This window comes from Ovis aries, chromosome 5, assembly GCF_016772045.2.
Source record: "Ovis aries strain OAR_USU_Benz2616 breed Rambouillet chromosome 5, ARS-UI_Ramb_v3.0, whole genome shotgun sequence".
Classification (NCBI taxonomy): Eukaryota; Metazoa; Chordata; class Mammalia; order Artiodactyla; family Bovidae; genus Ovis; species Ovis aries.
In genome coordinates, this window is record NC_056058.1 from 91,892,694 (window position 1) to 91,907,925 (window position 15,232).

Below are 15,232 nucleotides of genomic sequence, written 5' to 3' on the forward strand. Positions count from 1 at the left end.
ATCTGTAGTGATTTTGGAGCCCAAGAAAATAAAGTTTGTCACTGTTTCCATTATTTCCACATCTATTTGCCATAAAGTGATGGGACTGGATGTCATGATCTTATTTTTTGAATGTTGAGCTTTAAGCCAGCTTTTTCACTCTACTCTTTCACCTTCATCAAGAGGCTCTTTAGTTCTTCTTCACTTTCTGCCATAAGGGTGGTGTCATCTTGATTCCCGCTTGTGCTTCATCCAGCATGGCATTTCTCATGATGTACTCTGCATAGAAGTTAAATAAGCAGGGTGACAATATACAGCCTTGATGTACTCCTTTCCCAATACCAAACCAGTCCGTTGTTCCATGTCCAGTTCTAATTGCTGCTTCTTGACCTGCATACAGGTTTCTCAGGAGGCAGGTGAGATGCTCTGGTATTCCCACCTCTTTAAGAATTTAAACTTAGGTTACTAGTAGGAAAAGAGACAAGGGCTTAGCACAAGTGGCTACTTGCATCATCCTAGCAATTTCTGACTATGTGACTTTGGCACATTCCTCCCTCTCTGGACCTCAGTTTTCTTACCTATGGATTCTAGACAGTGCACCAGGCCCTGATGGACTAAGAGCACCATTCTCTGTGCGTCTGATGGGGGTGGTCAGGGGGGTGTGTTGGGGGCCTGAATGGTAAAAAGTACATTTCATAAACAAAGATTTTATCCACTTAAGATAGTTTTGTTGACTTTTTACATCAAAGTTTCAGGGGAACTTTGTTCACTGGGGAACAACTGGAAAGCTACCACTAAAACAAGCAAAATTTTTAAAAGCAGTAGCTTTAATACTCCCCATGGTAGCCTCTGAATCATTTGCTTCTCTGCTTTAAGCTTCCTTCTTCCATACAGCAAAGTTCTCCAAGTGTGGTCCACAGACCAATGGCATCAGTGTCACCCAGGAACTTGTTAGAAACTCAGATTCCTTAGTTCCTTCCCAGAACAATGGAGCCATCAGCTCTGGGGGTGAGGCCCATTGCTCTGGTGTAACCGGTCCTCACTGGAGGGGTTTTGATGCACACTGAAGTATGAGAACAGCCCCCTCCCATTTTAAAAGTTCCAAGGTACATGTGCACTGGGATTCTCCTATGTTCTAACAACTGCTATTCATTACTATAATTGCAGACATCCATTCTCTGGCATGGATGCTATAAATGCTAATTAAAGTCCTTCTTTGGTCCTGCTTCTAAATTCACCGATTAGGAAAGCACATTGGTCTGCATATTTGGAGCATTTAAAGAGAAAAGTGGGAGGTCCCTGAGAAATTATATGGTTCATTTATTATTTCCTTTGCTAATGATTGTTCTAATAGGATATATCTAAATAATACATATTAACTGAATGATTGATAACCAGTCAACCAAAAATTACTCATTGAGCACCTAAAGGACAAGGAATGTTAAATACATCTAAGAAACCTCTCAGTAAAACCAACATGTTACAGTGGGTTCTTATCATCTAAGCTAATGTTTTCAACTACATCCTTATTGAAATAGGACTCAATTAGAGGAGGGAAAGCAAAAAGGAAGGAAGAATAAAAAGGAAAACCAACCCAGCTTTGAAGCAAAGCACCAGTTACATAAAAGGAAGACGTACTCTTTGAACCTTTAAAGCAGTAATGCCAAAGTTTTTGTGGGCAATTTGTTGAAATCACCAGCCCTGATCCTCCTGGATGTGATTCAGTTCCTTTGGGCAGCGCTTCATGTGTTTCTCCTACATACGCACCATGTGATTCTTCTGTACAATGAAGTTGGAGATCCATTCTTATAAGGAATATCCATCCAAGTTCATATTTAATAAAGAATATCAAGATACCAGGTGACAATATAAATTTCAAAGTCTAAAGTAATTAGTCAATGACATGTAAGTAAGCTTTTTGAATTAGCGAGCTGGCATTTAAACAGAGTATTAGTTTATTTTTTATTTAAACAGAGTATTAGTTTATGTACATTATGCCTTGAAAACGAATTCAAGATTTCAACCCCTTTTCATACACATAAAAGATGTTAGGATAGGGGATGGTTTTAGAAGAGTAAGTCAGCCATGAGAGTTCACAGCTCATGCAAGCTCAGAAGAAAAGAAAAAAATAAACGAACTGGTTGAACTTACTTGAGCATTTTGGTAATGAGCACTCTGAAGCTCTGCTTTGCAGAAGCCCAGGACAGGAAGAGCAGGCCTGCCGCATGTCTGGATGGAAATGAACGATCAGAGCCACAGGGGAAACCTTGGGCAACTCTCAACAGCTCATGTCAATCAGAGTTTAGCATCACTCCAGCAAAAAATCATTTGAAAGAAACATGTATTTGCCTCTCAAGTCACATTCAGACAATGTCTCCTAGCACAATGAAGACAAATGCCAGGGCAACAATAGTTTCCAGCCACCATTTTCCTTAGTAACATTACGCTGTAATGGTCAAGGAAATAAAGGACAGATTATATGGTGATAGATCCCGCTTGAGTGGTTTCAGGGTTTTGATGACAGGTATAGCAGAGAAAAGAAGTAGAGCAGGAGAAGTCATAGAAAAAATAATTTCCCCAAGTCTGTTGGCCTCAAATTTTTGGAGACTTTTTCCAATGTCAAAATGGTGATAAAGTTCCAGGAGAATAAATGTTGCATGGACACACAGTAACTATGATCATAGTAACTGCATCCCACGTGTGAATCTCTTTTAATATTTAAAGAGATATTTCTAAAGTAAGAGAAATTTTGCCCCACGTAACACTTATTTTGCTGTCTTTGCTGCTAAAAAAAACAAACCCAAAGTTCCCTTCACTACCAAGACCAATTCCAACAAGAGGTGGATAGAAAAGATAGAGCTGAACAAGAAAAACTGGAAAGAAATTATCATGGCGGAGCTAAAAGTTTCTGTTAAATGAATTCTAGAGCAGCTGGATAGTATTATGATGAGAGTCATCAGCTTTACTAATATCAACAAGGAGGACTGAATTAGGTTAGTTCACACAAAGAAATCAAGATGTACTGAGCAGCTATTAAGTGCTGGAGTTTTCACAATCTAGTGTTTTTCATGACAAGTGTTTTTAAGGTACAGAAACTGAGGAATAGAGAAGATAAATACCCTGCTGCTGCTGCTGCTGGTAAGTCGCTTTAGTCGTGTCTGACTGTGTGTGACCCCATAAACGACAGCCTACCAGGCAAGAATACTGGAGTGGGTTGCCATTTCCTTCTCCAATGCATGAAATTGAAAAGTGAAAGTGAAGTCACTCAGTTGTGTCCGACTCTTCACGACCTCATGGACTGCAGGATACCAGGCTCCTCCGTCCATGGGAGTTTCCAGGCAAGAGTACTGGAGTGGGGTGCCATTGCCTTCTCCAGATAAATACCCTACCTAATGCCAAATGACTAAAAATTGGCAAAGCAGAGATTTTAATTTGGAATTGCCGATAATTAATTTTTTATTTTTCCCACTACATCTCAATTTTTGGACAGAGTCTAATAAGTTCAACTCAAAAACGCATTTAATTTGTATAGGATTTATTGAAACACTTTGACTTATATTTAGATGAAATACATCCTTGGGTATAGGTTATTAAGAAGGGCTAATCGAGGGCTTAAATAAAGAAAAAAATTTCAAGAGGCGATACCTCTAGCATATGTTAAGTAAAAGCAGTGGAGAGTTAGCTGCACTCCATCACAAATTATAGCCTCATTAAAAAGGTAGTGAAGTTGTGGAGTTTTGCATATAAATTAAGACTATCTCTAAATTCTAATTTTCATGAATAAAGTTTACTAAATCTGTTCCTTAAAAAATTGGATCACTAATAATAAATTCCTATTATTCTAGATCCTGATTAAAACAGAGAACCAAAACAAAAAAAGTCTATTTAGACTTAACATGTGGCTAAAGGGACACTCAGCTGTACCAACCTGCTCCCTGTTGTGTGCAAATAATCCTTGGCTTTGGTTATCCTGGATTTTTTTTTTAACCTGTGTGAAACCTAATCTTTCTAAATGAGACCCAGACACTATGAAACTGGAGTGAAAGACATAGGCTGTGTCCTTACAATGGTTGTGTGTGGAGACAGCCCTTGCCTCTATTTTCAGCACAGAGGTGCACATGACTTTATTTAATCAAATGATCCACAAGATACTACAAAGAAGAGATAATGACAGCCTGGAATGACTGTTTTCTGCTGCAAAGCTTGGAGCGTGGAGCAATTATGAGCTCACCCCAGGCACAGGCACTTTCTATCTTCCCCTTTTCCTGCTGAGTTTATTCCAGTGAATTGCACCTGGATGATGAAGCCCAACAAGTGGATTTGTTCTACGGTCCATCCACCCTCTCAAAGCAGGATTGCCTTTACAGAAAACCCTCCCAGCGCTTTGTCCAGTCTGGTCTGAAGTGTCTCATCTAATAATAAAGCTTCGATCCCTTTTTTTCTTAGAAGATGATTCACTGGTGCTATAATCCTTAGAGAGATTCATTGGTTTTTATCCGTAAACTTTCCTTCCTATGTCTATTGCTTCTTGATTCAATTTATGTTGTCGGGAAGGTATTTCTGTTTACTTCAGATGTTTTAACTACCCTCTCTAAACTTAACTGTGCCCTCCTGCCCCCAAAAAATGATCTTAAGCTTTTACTGTGTTTGCTCAAAATATATACAAATAGAAGCATCATGTAAGTTGTAACCTTGTAGGTTTGCTAAAGTAATCTATAAATTTCTTTCAGTGGTATGGGAAAGAAATAATATAAATACTCTTGCATTTGATTTAGAGAGACAGTTTTTTGAGGTTTTTAACTAAAAGTTCTTTTTTTTTTTCCTGAGGGCCTCATTATTATCATACCTATTGACAGAAATAATACCTGAACTTTTCCTGGGTATGTCATATATTGAGTTGTTCAGGATGTAAGCACTTTTGCACAGGATCACATTCTTGTTTTACAAAGCAAATACCTCTATACTACTTCTCCTTGGTCTGCAGGGTTTTCCTTCAACCAAACTTTTGTTTGACCCTACATTTAGCTCTCTGACTCACTCTGAATTGTTCTGTATTCTATGCACTTTTTTTTACTCATTTCATATTATGATCCATTTCTCCATTTTTTTATATGAGGCATCTTGGCATAGCCCAGCCTTCTCCATTTAAACAATATTAAAATCTCTCTTTAATTCACTGTAATACTCTGATAAGATGGATTGTTCAATTAGCTCTCAGTCATCAGAATCTAAATGTCTAGTCAGTGGAAATAACGGGAAGGAAACTTAAATGTACTAAATATTTGAAAGAACTTCACTGAATTACCATCCTTTAATGGGAAGTTAAATGCCTTTAATGAAATCCTGACTTAGAGCAATCCAATTGGTTTCACATATTTTTATTCCTTTCATGAGAAACTTGGTAATTGCCATACCCATTGCTTAATGTTTTGTGTGCTCAGATACCACGTTTTGATAAATTATAAATGACAGGCTTTTGGAAAAATTAGAATACCCCCATATCACTTCACTATTTTCTCTCCATTATTCTGCTCTCAAGGAAATTAAGATACAGCAAGTAGCTATGACACTGTTGAGCCAGCTCTCACCAGGATTCAGCTTCACTCAGTGTAATTCAGGTACCATCTCCTGGACAAAGTATTAATCCTTACATAATAAATAAGCTGACAATTTTTTTCATATCACTTCCTTTTTAACTCCCAAAGCACACATACACTCCTCATATAAGATTTTATCTGAGCTGTTTAGGATTCCTGCATGTCTGAAAATATGGCAAACCTCTTTTTCATACTCATCTCTTCCAAAAGTTCATCAGAATACAAACATTGCTTGCACAAAGAGCAATGAGGTCAGTTATAAGAGTGATCTTTGAATGAGAATATGAAAGATCACACTCACTCAAAGCAGACTTGGTCACTGATTTTGTAAAATGGAACCTCAAACACAGCAACATCATAGCCCTCAAACACATCCATCCCTTCGTGGATCAAGGATCTGCATAGAATAAGGGTCACATAACGCAAGAAGAATTTGAAAGGCTGTCAGTGGAGATTAACCAAGGGGCAGTTCTATTTATGTGCTGAATCTCTATTCATCAGCCCCAAAAGAACTCTGCTGCTTTAAGTCTTCACCAAAACATTTATTTCTCTGACATTCAGAAGGAGAGAAATATTTGTCCCGATCATACCATTTCGGCACTTCAGGGCAATGGCACCATGTCTCTGGGCCTTAGTTTGCTCACTGTTAACATAAATGACCCCTAAAGGTTCTGCTTTTATGACTCCATTTGTTTGTAGCTCAGTGTATGCTCAGAAAAAAGACTGTACTGCACACTGTACTGCAGATATTAAAAAGTTATCTTTTAAATTTGCATATTTGATATCCTAAAATCAGACAGATTAAGAGATGAGAAAGGTTAATGAAGAATACTTAAAGATGGATACAACCAAATGGAAAGTACTGATAAGTAGAAGGCTAATTTGGAAGTAGAAAGTGAAAACAAGATGCTGAGAAAGTCATTTGAAAGGGAAACCCGGAGAAAGCAGTGCTTACAGAGTTGGTCCTGGGGCAAGTCTTCCTAATGATCATTCTGTATATCTGCTGCATGCAGAACACTGAACACCCCTGAATTCTGTTTTCTTGGCAAAGGTATAACTGTATGAATTCACCATAACTATGGGTCTTAGGAAAAAGGAGAAAACAAAATTTGCCGAAAGCTATTTTCCATTTAAGGTAATGGGGTAATTCTAAAAACAGTCACTCTGTGTCTTCATGGATAATGCATGAACATATAAGAGGAAACATTATTATTTTGCCAGCAATACAGAATAACATCAGTGAAGGCAGTCATCAGTAGACTGAAAGGAAATGAAGAAGCTATAATAATTAAAATAAGCTCATGCAAATATAAGACTGAAAAAAGAAGTGTGTGGGGAGGAGGCAGAAGATAAACAGGTATTGGTTTTACTTGCTCATTGGTCAAGTCACTGTATGACTTAATCTAGGACCTGCCCGTCTGCTTCACAGAGACACCGCAACAAATCTTAAAACTCTAAAAGGAGAAACGCAGCTTTCAGTCATGAGCAGGTTTAAGAACCAAGAAAAGAAAATGGCAAAGTCCTGCAAGAGTAGCATTTTCACTGCAATATCTATTGCTAGGTAATCACGTACCAAGTACGAATTTTCCAAAAGGGAAACTCTTGAAGCCGTAAGTGCATTAGTAATAAGCCGTGCCTTGTACAATGCAGAATTATAACAGAGAAAAAGGATGACAGAGCTCATTATGTTTAAGTCATGAAAGCGTAAATAATGTTAAATGGCAACAGCATTTAAAAAAATTCTTTGTGGAATTTTTTTATTAATTTAAATCAAAAGCAGAGTTGCTGTTTTCTAATTCATAGGGCTTTCTTTCCAAAGAAAGAACACTCATTATCTAGTATGTATATAGTACAAGATCACTGTAATAGAATTATTTCCCCCAAATAGATGGCAGATTTTTTAAGAAGGGGAAAAGCATCTTTATCAACTCTCTAGACAAAGCCGCATATTCCTGAAAGGTCTGTAGGCCTCTAATTGTTAAGAATTTGGGATAAATCTGGGCCCCCATTGACTTCAAAGCAATATATTAAACATATGAAGCTCTTAGTTTTTACAAGTGAAGAATAAGAGAGTCACCTAAATGACAGAATAAGAGTTAATAAAAAAGGCAAATGAATACATCTCTCTTTAAAATAGTCTATTTTAAAAAGTGAATTTAATTCACATTGAACTTCCAAATTACTATAATCAGAACCAAAAGTCAAGAATACTAATATAAAGGATTTAGACGTTACCCTCCAAAAGAAAGACTTCACAGAGAAATAAGATCCAAGCACTTCGTTTTCTGAGAGTTCCTAAAAATAAACAAATATTTAGCTAAATTTTGAGATGTTTTGAACATACTTGATTAACTCATCAAAATTCAGACAAGTAAAAACCTTAAAATGATATATCCTAAAGACACTTTGGATGTTTATGAACTGTAAGTTTTCCTCTTTTGAATAAATCACATTTTAAAAATTTTAATTAAACTGTCTTGCTCTTATCTAATCCAATGGTAGTAAAGCTTAGAAAGGATTATTTTTGTAATTTTAAAAGAATCTACTTACCTCTTTATTAGTTTATTAATGTATCTGAGTCTAACATTTTATTTTAGAAAGTAGAACTGTTAAAACATATTTTAAAATTCAGAAATAAATCCGATACTATCTGTTCCTTTTAACAAGATAATTTAATGTCACAAACTGCCAGAGCATTTTAAAATAACAATAACACAAATCTTATTCATAAACATGTACCTAGTCAAATTTGTCTTAATTCCTTACTAAAATTTTCATAGTTTTACAATGTAACATTTAGTATATATAATATAAATTATTTAGTTAATTGGAACTTCCCTAAAATGATTTTAAAAATAAATGAATACTATGAAAGATGACTATTTAGCTGGAAACAAAGCAACGGATTCATATTGGACATTTTATTGCTGAATTATCAGGCTTTTATAAAATGAAACCAATTTTGACTTTAGGAAATCAAGAACACAATTCCTCACTTTTAAAGAGACCATCTAACTTGCACGCATCCTTTAAACTTTGATGTTTAGCATCCTGTCTCTGGGTGACAGTTATAGTAAAATTATGGGAAACTGACGACAGTTATGGGAAAGCATCAACCTTTGACACTGACGTAGAGAAAGCAGTTCTGTAATTTATTTGATTATTCCACAATTTTATGTTAGCATGATTACCTAAGATGGTAGGGCCTAGGCCCTCACATGATACCTGATTATGCATAGAAGGTGCTCAATAAATATTTGATCGACCATCAGTCACTTGGAATTCCATTTGCTTAAGAATATATATTCCTTTCAAAGTGATCCTTCCAAGAAATTATGTCAGAAAGCAATAATGAACCAACATACTTTAAGGTGTGCAGCAATCTGAATAATTTAAGTTTAATTAGAATTGTATCAGAGATCATCTATGCACTCTACCTGTGCTTTTTACATGAAATCTATTTCTTAATGAAACCAATTACATTTCCCTAAGTTACTTGTACCTGGTTTGGTCAGGTAGCATAGTAATTGAGAGGTCATCAGGAAATAGTCATGAGTTTAAGACACGGTTTGACCATCACTACAGAGTTACACGACTGAGCAACTTCACTTGTACAGAGTTACACATTATTTACATTTATAGCATTGGTTCTCAACTGCCACATTTAGTAAACTGTCATATCAGTTTTTAGAAAAGTCCTTACAAGACACACTTATAGTTGAACATTGCAGCACAAACCTTAGATGAAATGACTGCAGTCTTCTTTGATGCTATTCTATTGTTTAACTCAAAAAAATCCTTATTGTAGCTTCTGGAAAAGAAGCATATTTTCCTATTCTACTGCCAGTTCTTTTTTTCCCTTGATTCCTAACTCTCTTTTAATTAAGCAGCATGCTAAACAAAATGTGGATAAATTTTAAAATATCATATTAAAGAAATTATTTCTCGAAGCTCCTGACAAAAATCATTTCTCCAGAGTCAACAAGTTATTCAGCTAACACTGAGTTTTTTCTTAATGCAAAATGTGTTAAGGTGACTCAAATCAATGTGAAAGTCTTGGCTCTAGACTCAACAGTCACAGCAACTAAGACAACCATTTAGCACTTAAAAACCTTGTTACTTCATTTAAAGTTTAGGTGGTCTAGAGTTAGTCACTCAGTCATGTCTGACTCTTTGCGACCCTATGGACTGTGGCCCACCAGGCTCCTCTGTCCATGGGATTCTCCAGGCAAGACTACTGGAGTGAGTAACCATTCCCTTCAGGGATCAAACGTGACTCTCCTGTATTGCAGGCAGATTCTTTACCATCTGAGCCACCAGGGAAGCACTTAGGCGGATTTTTACCAGCTGAACCGCAAGGGAAGCCCAAGTATACTGGAGTGGGTAGCCTATTTCTTCTCCAGCAGATCTTCCCAACCCAGGAATCGAACCGGGGTCTCCTGCATTGCAGGCAGATTCCTTACCAACTGAGCTATGAGGGAAGCCTAAGTGGTCTAAGGTGACCTAATACTGAAACTGCACCAATTCCTACTCTCTGTTCTTCCCCAGATGAACATCAGGGACAATGACCTAATTATGTGATTAGTATGCAAAGAGCAAAATGAGATTGATGAGTTGGTGGGGGTAGGGAGGGATTTTTATGGTTGAGAACTTAGGTTTCTCTGTTAAAATTTGAGAAACAATATACTCATCACATTTGGATCCACTGAAGTCCCCGGGCTGTGCTTTTTATGTCATGTTTAATTACTTCTGTCATTATTAACCAACTAAAATTTATATTTGATTTTACAACCTACATTCTCATGTAAATTTAGGTCTTTATTTCAAATAAAACAAGTTAATTTTCCTGTGGATCCTTACACCACTTATAGCTCTGATGAATATAAAATTAACAGTAGATTAGCCAAGACCTTCTTTTCACTAGAATTTCTAATAATAATAACAAAAAACAATAATAATGAAATACCTGTTTTATGATAATAAACAGAAAGTGGTGATTTTATTGTGGAGGACAGGAAAACTGGAATAAACTTGTTATGAATTCCAGAGAAGACTTGTCTGAAATCTTAATTATAGATATTTAGTTACACTTCAGTCTCTGCCAAGACAAGACTTTAGTAAGTGAAGGAAAGTTCCACTTTAAAAATGCTAAAATTATAAAATAACAACAAAAGGAAACAGAACAAAAACCATAGGTGTCAAGCAGATAAAAGGAAAGTTATTGAAGTTATTCTGAATGATGAACTGTTGAACTATTTCTGTTGAGTTTTTGAATTTATTAAAGAAGCAAGATCCATTGGTAATATCTTTTATAAATCTACTTTTTTTGCTTCCAAAAAACCCAATGCATACTAAGAAAGTTTCTCCTCAAAGATAAAAAAATTCTATTATTAATCTAAAAGTTAATGAGATTTTAATTTAAACAATCTAGAAGATGGATTCTTTTTCTCAGAGAAATAAAACTAAATGCTCAATTTTTCCCCAACAAATGAATATGATGATGCTTCATATTAAAGTATGAAACTATTTATATATATTAAATGTTAAATAGTAAAATATTTATATGTATACAAATATATATAAATATTTCTATTTATCTCTATATAAGATAAATCATAGAAAGATTTAATGACTTTGCCATCAGACAAGCAAGAATAGCCACTGAACTCATTAAAAGTGATATCTTTTATTGGCCTTAAATTGTAGAGGCCTTTATACCCATTGCATGTTACTTTAGTTCAGTAATTCTATGATACTCAAAACATTCACAGTAGATTGGAAGTTTTGAAGTATGAGATTCCGATGTAACAGTCAAGTCAGGTAGCATTATTATTACACAGCATGTTTTTATAGGTGCATAATTTCCTCTTACCTCCTTGCCCACTTCCTCGGGCATTTAAGAGGTGAGAAACGAGTAAGTGCATAAGTAAATAATTTTCATAGACTTTCCTAGTCACACTGCAACCTAGCTACCAAAGCTGTGATTCTCAGATGCCTCCATCAAGTTGACTGAGCCCATCGACATGTCAGTGAGCGCAGGAATGTGAAGTAAGCAGAGCGCATACTGAAACACTATTTTCTTGGTTCTTCAAATGGATGTTCATATCATTTATACTCATTAAACAAATATAATCCCTCTGTAATGCCCATTGTCCTTTTAAATATTGTTGAAGGGAAAGAGGCAATGTCAGCTCCCCAGAGGACCTGTTCCATAGCGGAAGCTTGGTACTGCTTTGTCTTTTATTCTTTTTAGAAATTTTACCTGGAGTCTTTCTCGTACGTGTGTGTGTGTGTGTGTGTGTATATGTATATAACATATACATGTACAAATGCATGCATTGTCAGCCAGGGCTTATCAACCAGTCCTTAAAAAATTATGATTTAATTTCATTGTAGACATTTTGGGGGCTTTAAAACCAACAAATCTCCTCCCAGTCACACTCTACACACACACACACACACACACACACACACACACACACACACACACACACACATCTATCTGTATCTAACATATACATGTTAGATGATATACATTATATGTTCACACATGAATCTTTGAATTAAAAGGCCATGTAATCTGTGAACGAAACTTCATCATCCTGGAGTCAAGCTATGTCAGTTCCCTCTTTTTGATCAGTCCAGAAAGGGTCCAGAAAGCTCATTCGGTAGCACACATTAGCAATGTGAAAGCCAATCTATGATCCCACAATCAAACATCTTAGAGTGAACACACAGGTGTCATGGAATCCACTTTCTCCTTAAGATTACATTTTGGCATTTCACTTTGTGCCAGCTCATCCAGATTCTCCCCAAAGGACTCCCAACATTTTAAAAATTCAACATGAGGGGTCAAATAAATGTAATGCTCTTGTTACAGCAAATCCCTGTAGTTATGAATTACAATACATAAAAATGTATGATATTTTATACCTCTGGGAAAACATTGCCAGAAACAGCAAGAAAAAAAAAATCATCTCAATATAAAATTTAATTGCAGCTCCATGTATTTTGAGGTGATAACCTAATATTTACTGGCATTATGATATCTCTATTTTAAATAAACTTATTATGAATTTTAGGAGTATAATTAATTCAGATAAAAATATAGTCCTTTATAATACAAATGTTCATGCAATTTGCCCTTTGTTTATTGTTGAATTGCAGACTCTAAGAAGTCTTAATTATGAGGTTGACTTTATAGAAATTCCACATAAGAAAAATTTGGGAGTAGAGATAGTAGAAGAGTAAGAATTTTTAAAAGAATTTTATATTTCCTTCAAAAACATGTCAGCATTTCATTTTTTCAAAGACATATACATAATCATTAGAAACGAGACACCAAAGAAAAGCCATTTTGGTCATTCACAGTTGAGAAAGTAAAAAATCATTAAAGTTTTCATTTTTGCAGCTTTTTAAAGATCACCCTCTATTTATTATCCAGATATGAGGTCTTTATAAAAAGGACATGGTAATTGTTAAATAATGACTTTTTTCCCTACCATGTCTGACTGACTGTGTGAGATACTTAAAAATGTGTTAATCTGTTTCTCTACCATTTTTTAAATTAAAGCACTTAGAGGTTTTCACTGATGCATTTTTAATGTGTCATCCAAGGTGTCAGGTTTAACTACATCCTGCAGACTTACAGAGTTGAAAGTGTTCTCTAGTTTAAATTAACAATATCCTTGCCAAAAGTCTTATTATAAATTGCCTCATTCAACCAGTGAATAAAGTGTTTTATAGTTCATTAAAATTATGCTAAGTGATTAAAATAAAATCTTTATAAAAAAGATATTACTAAAAAATAAGCTATCAAGTAACAAGATATGCTAATGAGACATCATCACATAGTCATATTATTCAAAGGATGAACTCTTCTTAAAACAATTTTAAACTGTTATTGTTGAGAACAGAATTTGCAATGTGTATATCTTTATATCACAATGGTTATTTCTCATAGAATTAAAGTGATTTATTGAAAGCATATAAGTTCATTATTACTCTCACTGATAAACGTATTCTTCTATGTTAAAACACACACAGACACACAATGTACTATAAAATCATTTCTACTTGCCATTTGACAGAGGCAATTATTTCATTATTGACTTTCTATTTTTTTGTTTGACCCCACAAAATGAATTCACAAAATTCATATACACCTTCTCTTCTGCGCTCATGAAGCTTTCTTGTTGAATAATTTAGCCTTAGAATAAATTATCAATGATAAGCTTCTTCTAAAGAATAAAACATTACAATAACTCAAAGCATCACTATTTCTCTGCCAAAACGCATCTTGTCACCTACATAGAAAACTTTGGCCAGGATAATTATCCAGTTGCCCAAGTTTAGGGAGTTATCAATCCCTTTCTTCTTAAAATAATATTTTCCTACAAAAGCTTAGTGTGGGCAGAATTAGAAATGTGCACAGTGGAAAGTATGCCTTGTGGAAAAACCAGAAGGAGTGTATTACAGGATACTACTATCCTCAGAAAAGGAAATACTATGGAATTCATAATTGTTTAATGGTTAATATACAGTTCAAATATAACACATATTTTACCACTCTTCCTTTCCGGAGGTAAGTTTAGGCATAGTTTTTCCCTACTCGTTATTAGATAGTAATACATATATTCCAAATAATATATAAGTCTGTCCTGAACTATAATTACAAATTCTCTGTCCTCAAGTCGGCTCTTTACCTCTCTTGCTTTCATTAGTAAATACAGCCCCACATTGTGTGAGTTTCACAAATAATGAGATGTCTATTGAAAGAATCTGCCATTGGCAAGACGATGAAAATGAGCAGATATTTAAGTAATGAGAAATTCCCTGAGCTGATGAACGTATACACTGAGGAGATGTGCATATTAAAAAAATAACAATGTCATTTTAGCTCTTCCTTGCCTCACTTCCATGGTTATATCATTTCTGAAAATAAAAAGAAAATAAGCAAAGGAGAACTCCATATTGGAGAAAATATCTAACAACATTATCTGACTATATGTAAGTCTTTGCCACGAAGTGTATAATTCTCAGATCTTCTCTTCACCAAGGGGGCTTAAAAACAGACTGAACTCTGTCTATAAAAGCAGACCTCAGTCCCATAAACCAAGATTCCAAAGAAGAAAATGACCTGTTTATATGCAAAATTCACCTTTGAATTTGAGTACAGTTGTATCACATAAAAAAATACCTGTATTCATAAGTCATCCAAATAAATTACATCCTCTTTCCAAAAATTAAAGAGGAAAAATCTTTATTTACACAGGAATCTTCATAGGGAAAACACTGAAATCCTTAGAGAAGGGATGCATTTCCACAACACAGTAACACACATAACAACACAGTACAGTCATTTGTCCCCGCGTTTCTCAGGAAGGACTTTACTTGAACATCATCCTTGCTCCTTCCATGCCTGGAGGAAAGAACTGGGGGAAGCAGTCGCCTCGTGTGTTAAGGAGAGCGGAGGAGGTGGTAACTGAAATTTCACACTTTTCCTGGATTTTCAATTTAACACTCTGCTCTTGTAACACTAAGATGACTATGGCACATATTTTAAGGGACAGTGACAATTTGAATGAATTATCAGGTATTCAGTATGTTCTCATAGGAAAAAAAAACAAATGATTTTCTTCTACTCAGCATTCACT

The 15,232-nt window shown here is 35.2% G+C and overlaps 1 protein-coding gene across 20 annotated transcripts in view; it reads right to left on the reverse strand.

Moving 5' to 3' along the window:
* MCTP1 (multiple C2 and transmembrane domain containing 1) overlaps positions 1 to 15,232 on the reverse strand; it is a 556,599-nt gene that overhangs the window by 219,314 nt on the left and 322,053 nt on the right. For 7 of the 20 annotated variants that reach the window (XM_042250765.2, XM_060416013.1, XM_060416016.1 and 4 more), the window contains one exon: positions 7,812 to 7,871. The exons of 7 other annotated variants lie outside the window; for them this stretch is intronic. In XM_042250765.2, coding sequence (XP_042106699.1) covers positions 7,812 to 7,871 — 60 coding nt within the window. Of the gene's footprint in view, positions 1 to 2,130; positions 2,209 to 7,811; positions 7,872 to 15,232 lie in introns of all 20 variants that reach the window. 6 more of the 20 variants (XM_042250764.2, XM_042250762.2, XM_060416011.1 and 3 more) reach the window with 1 other exon arrangement.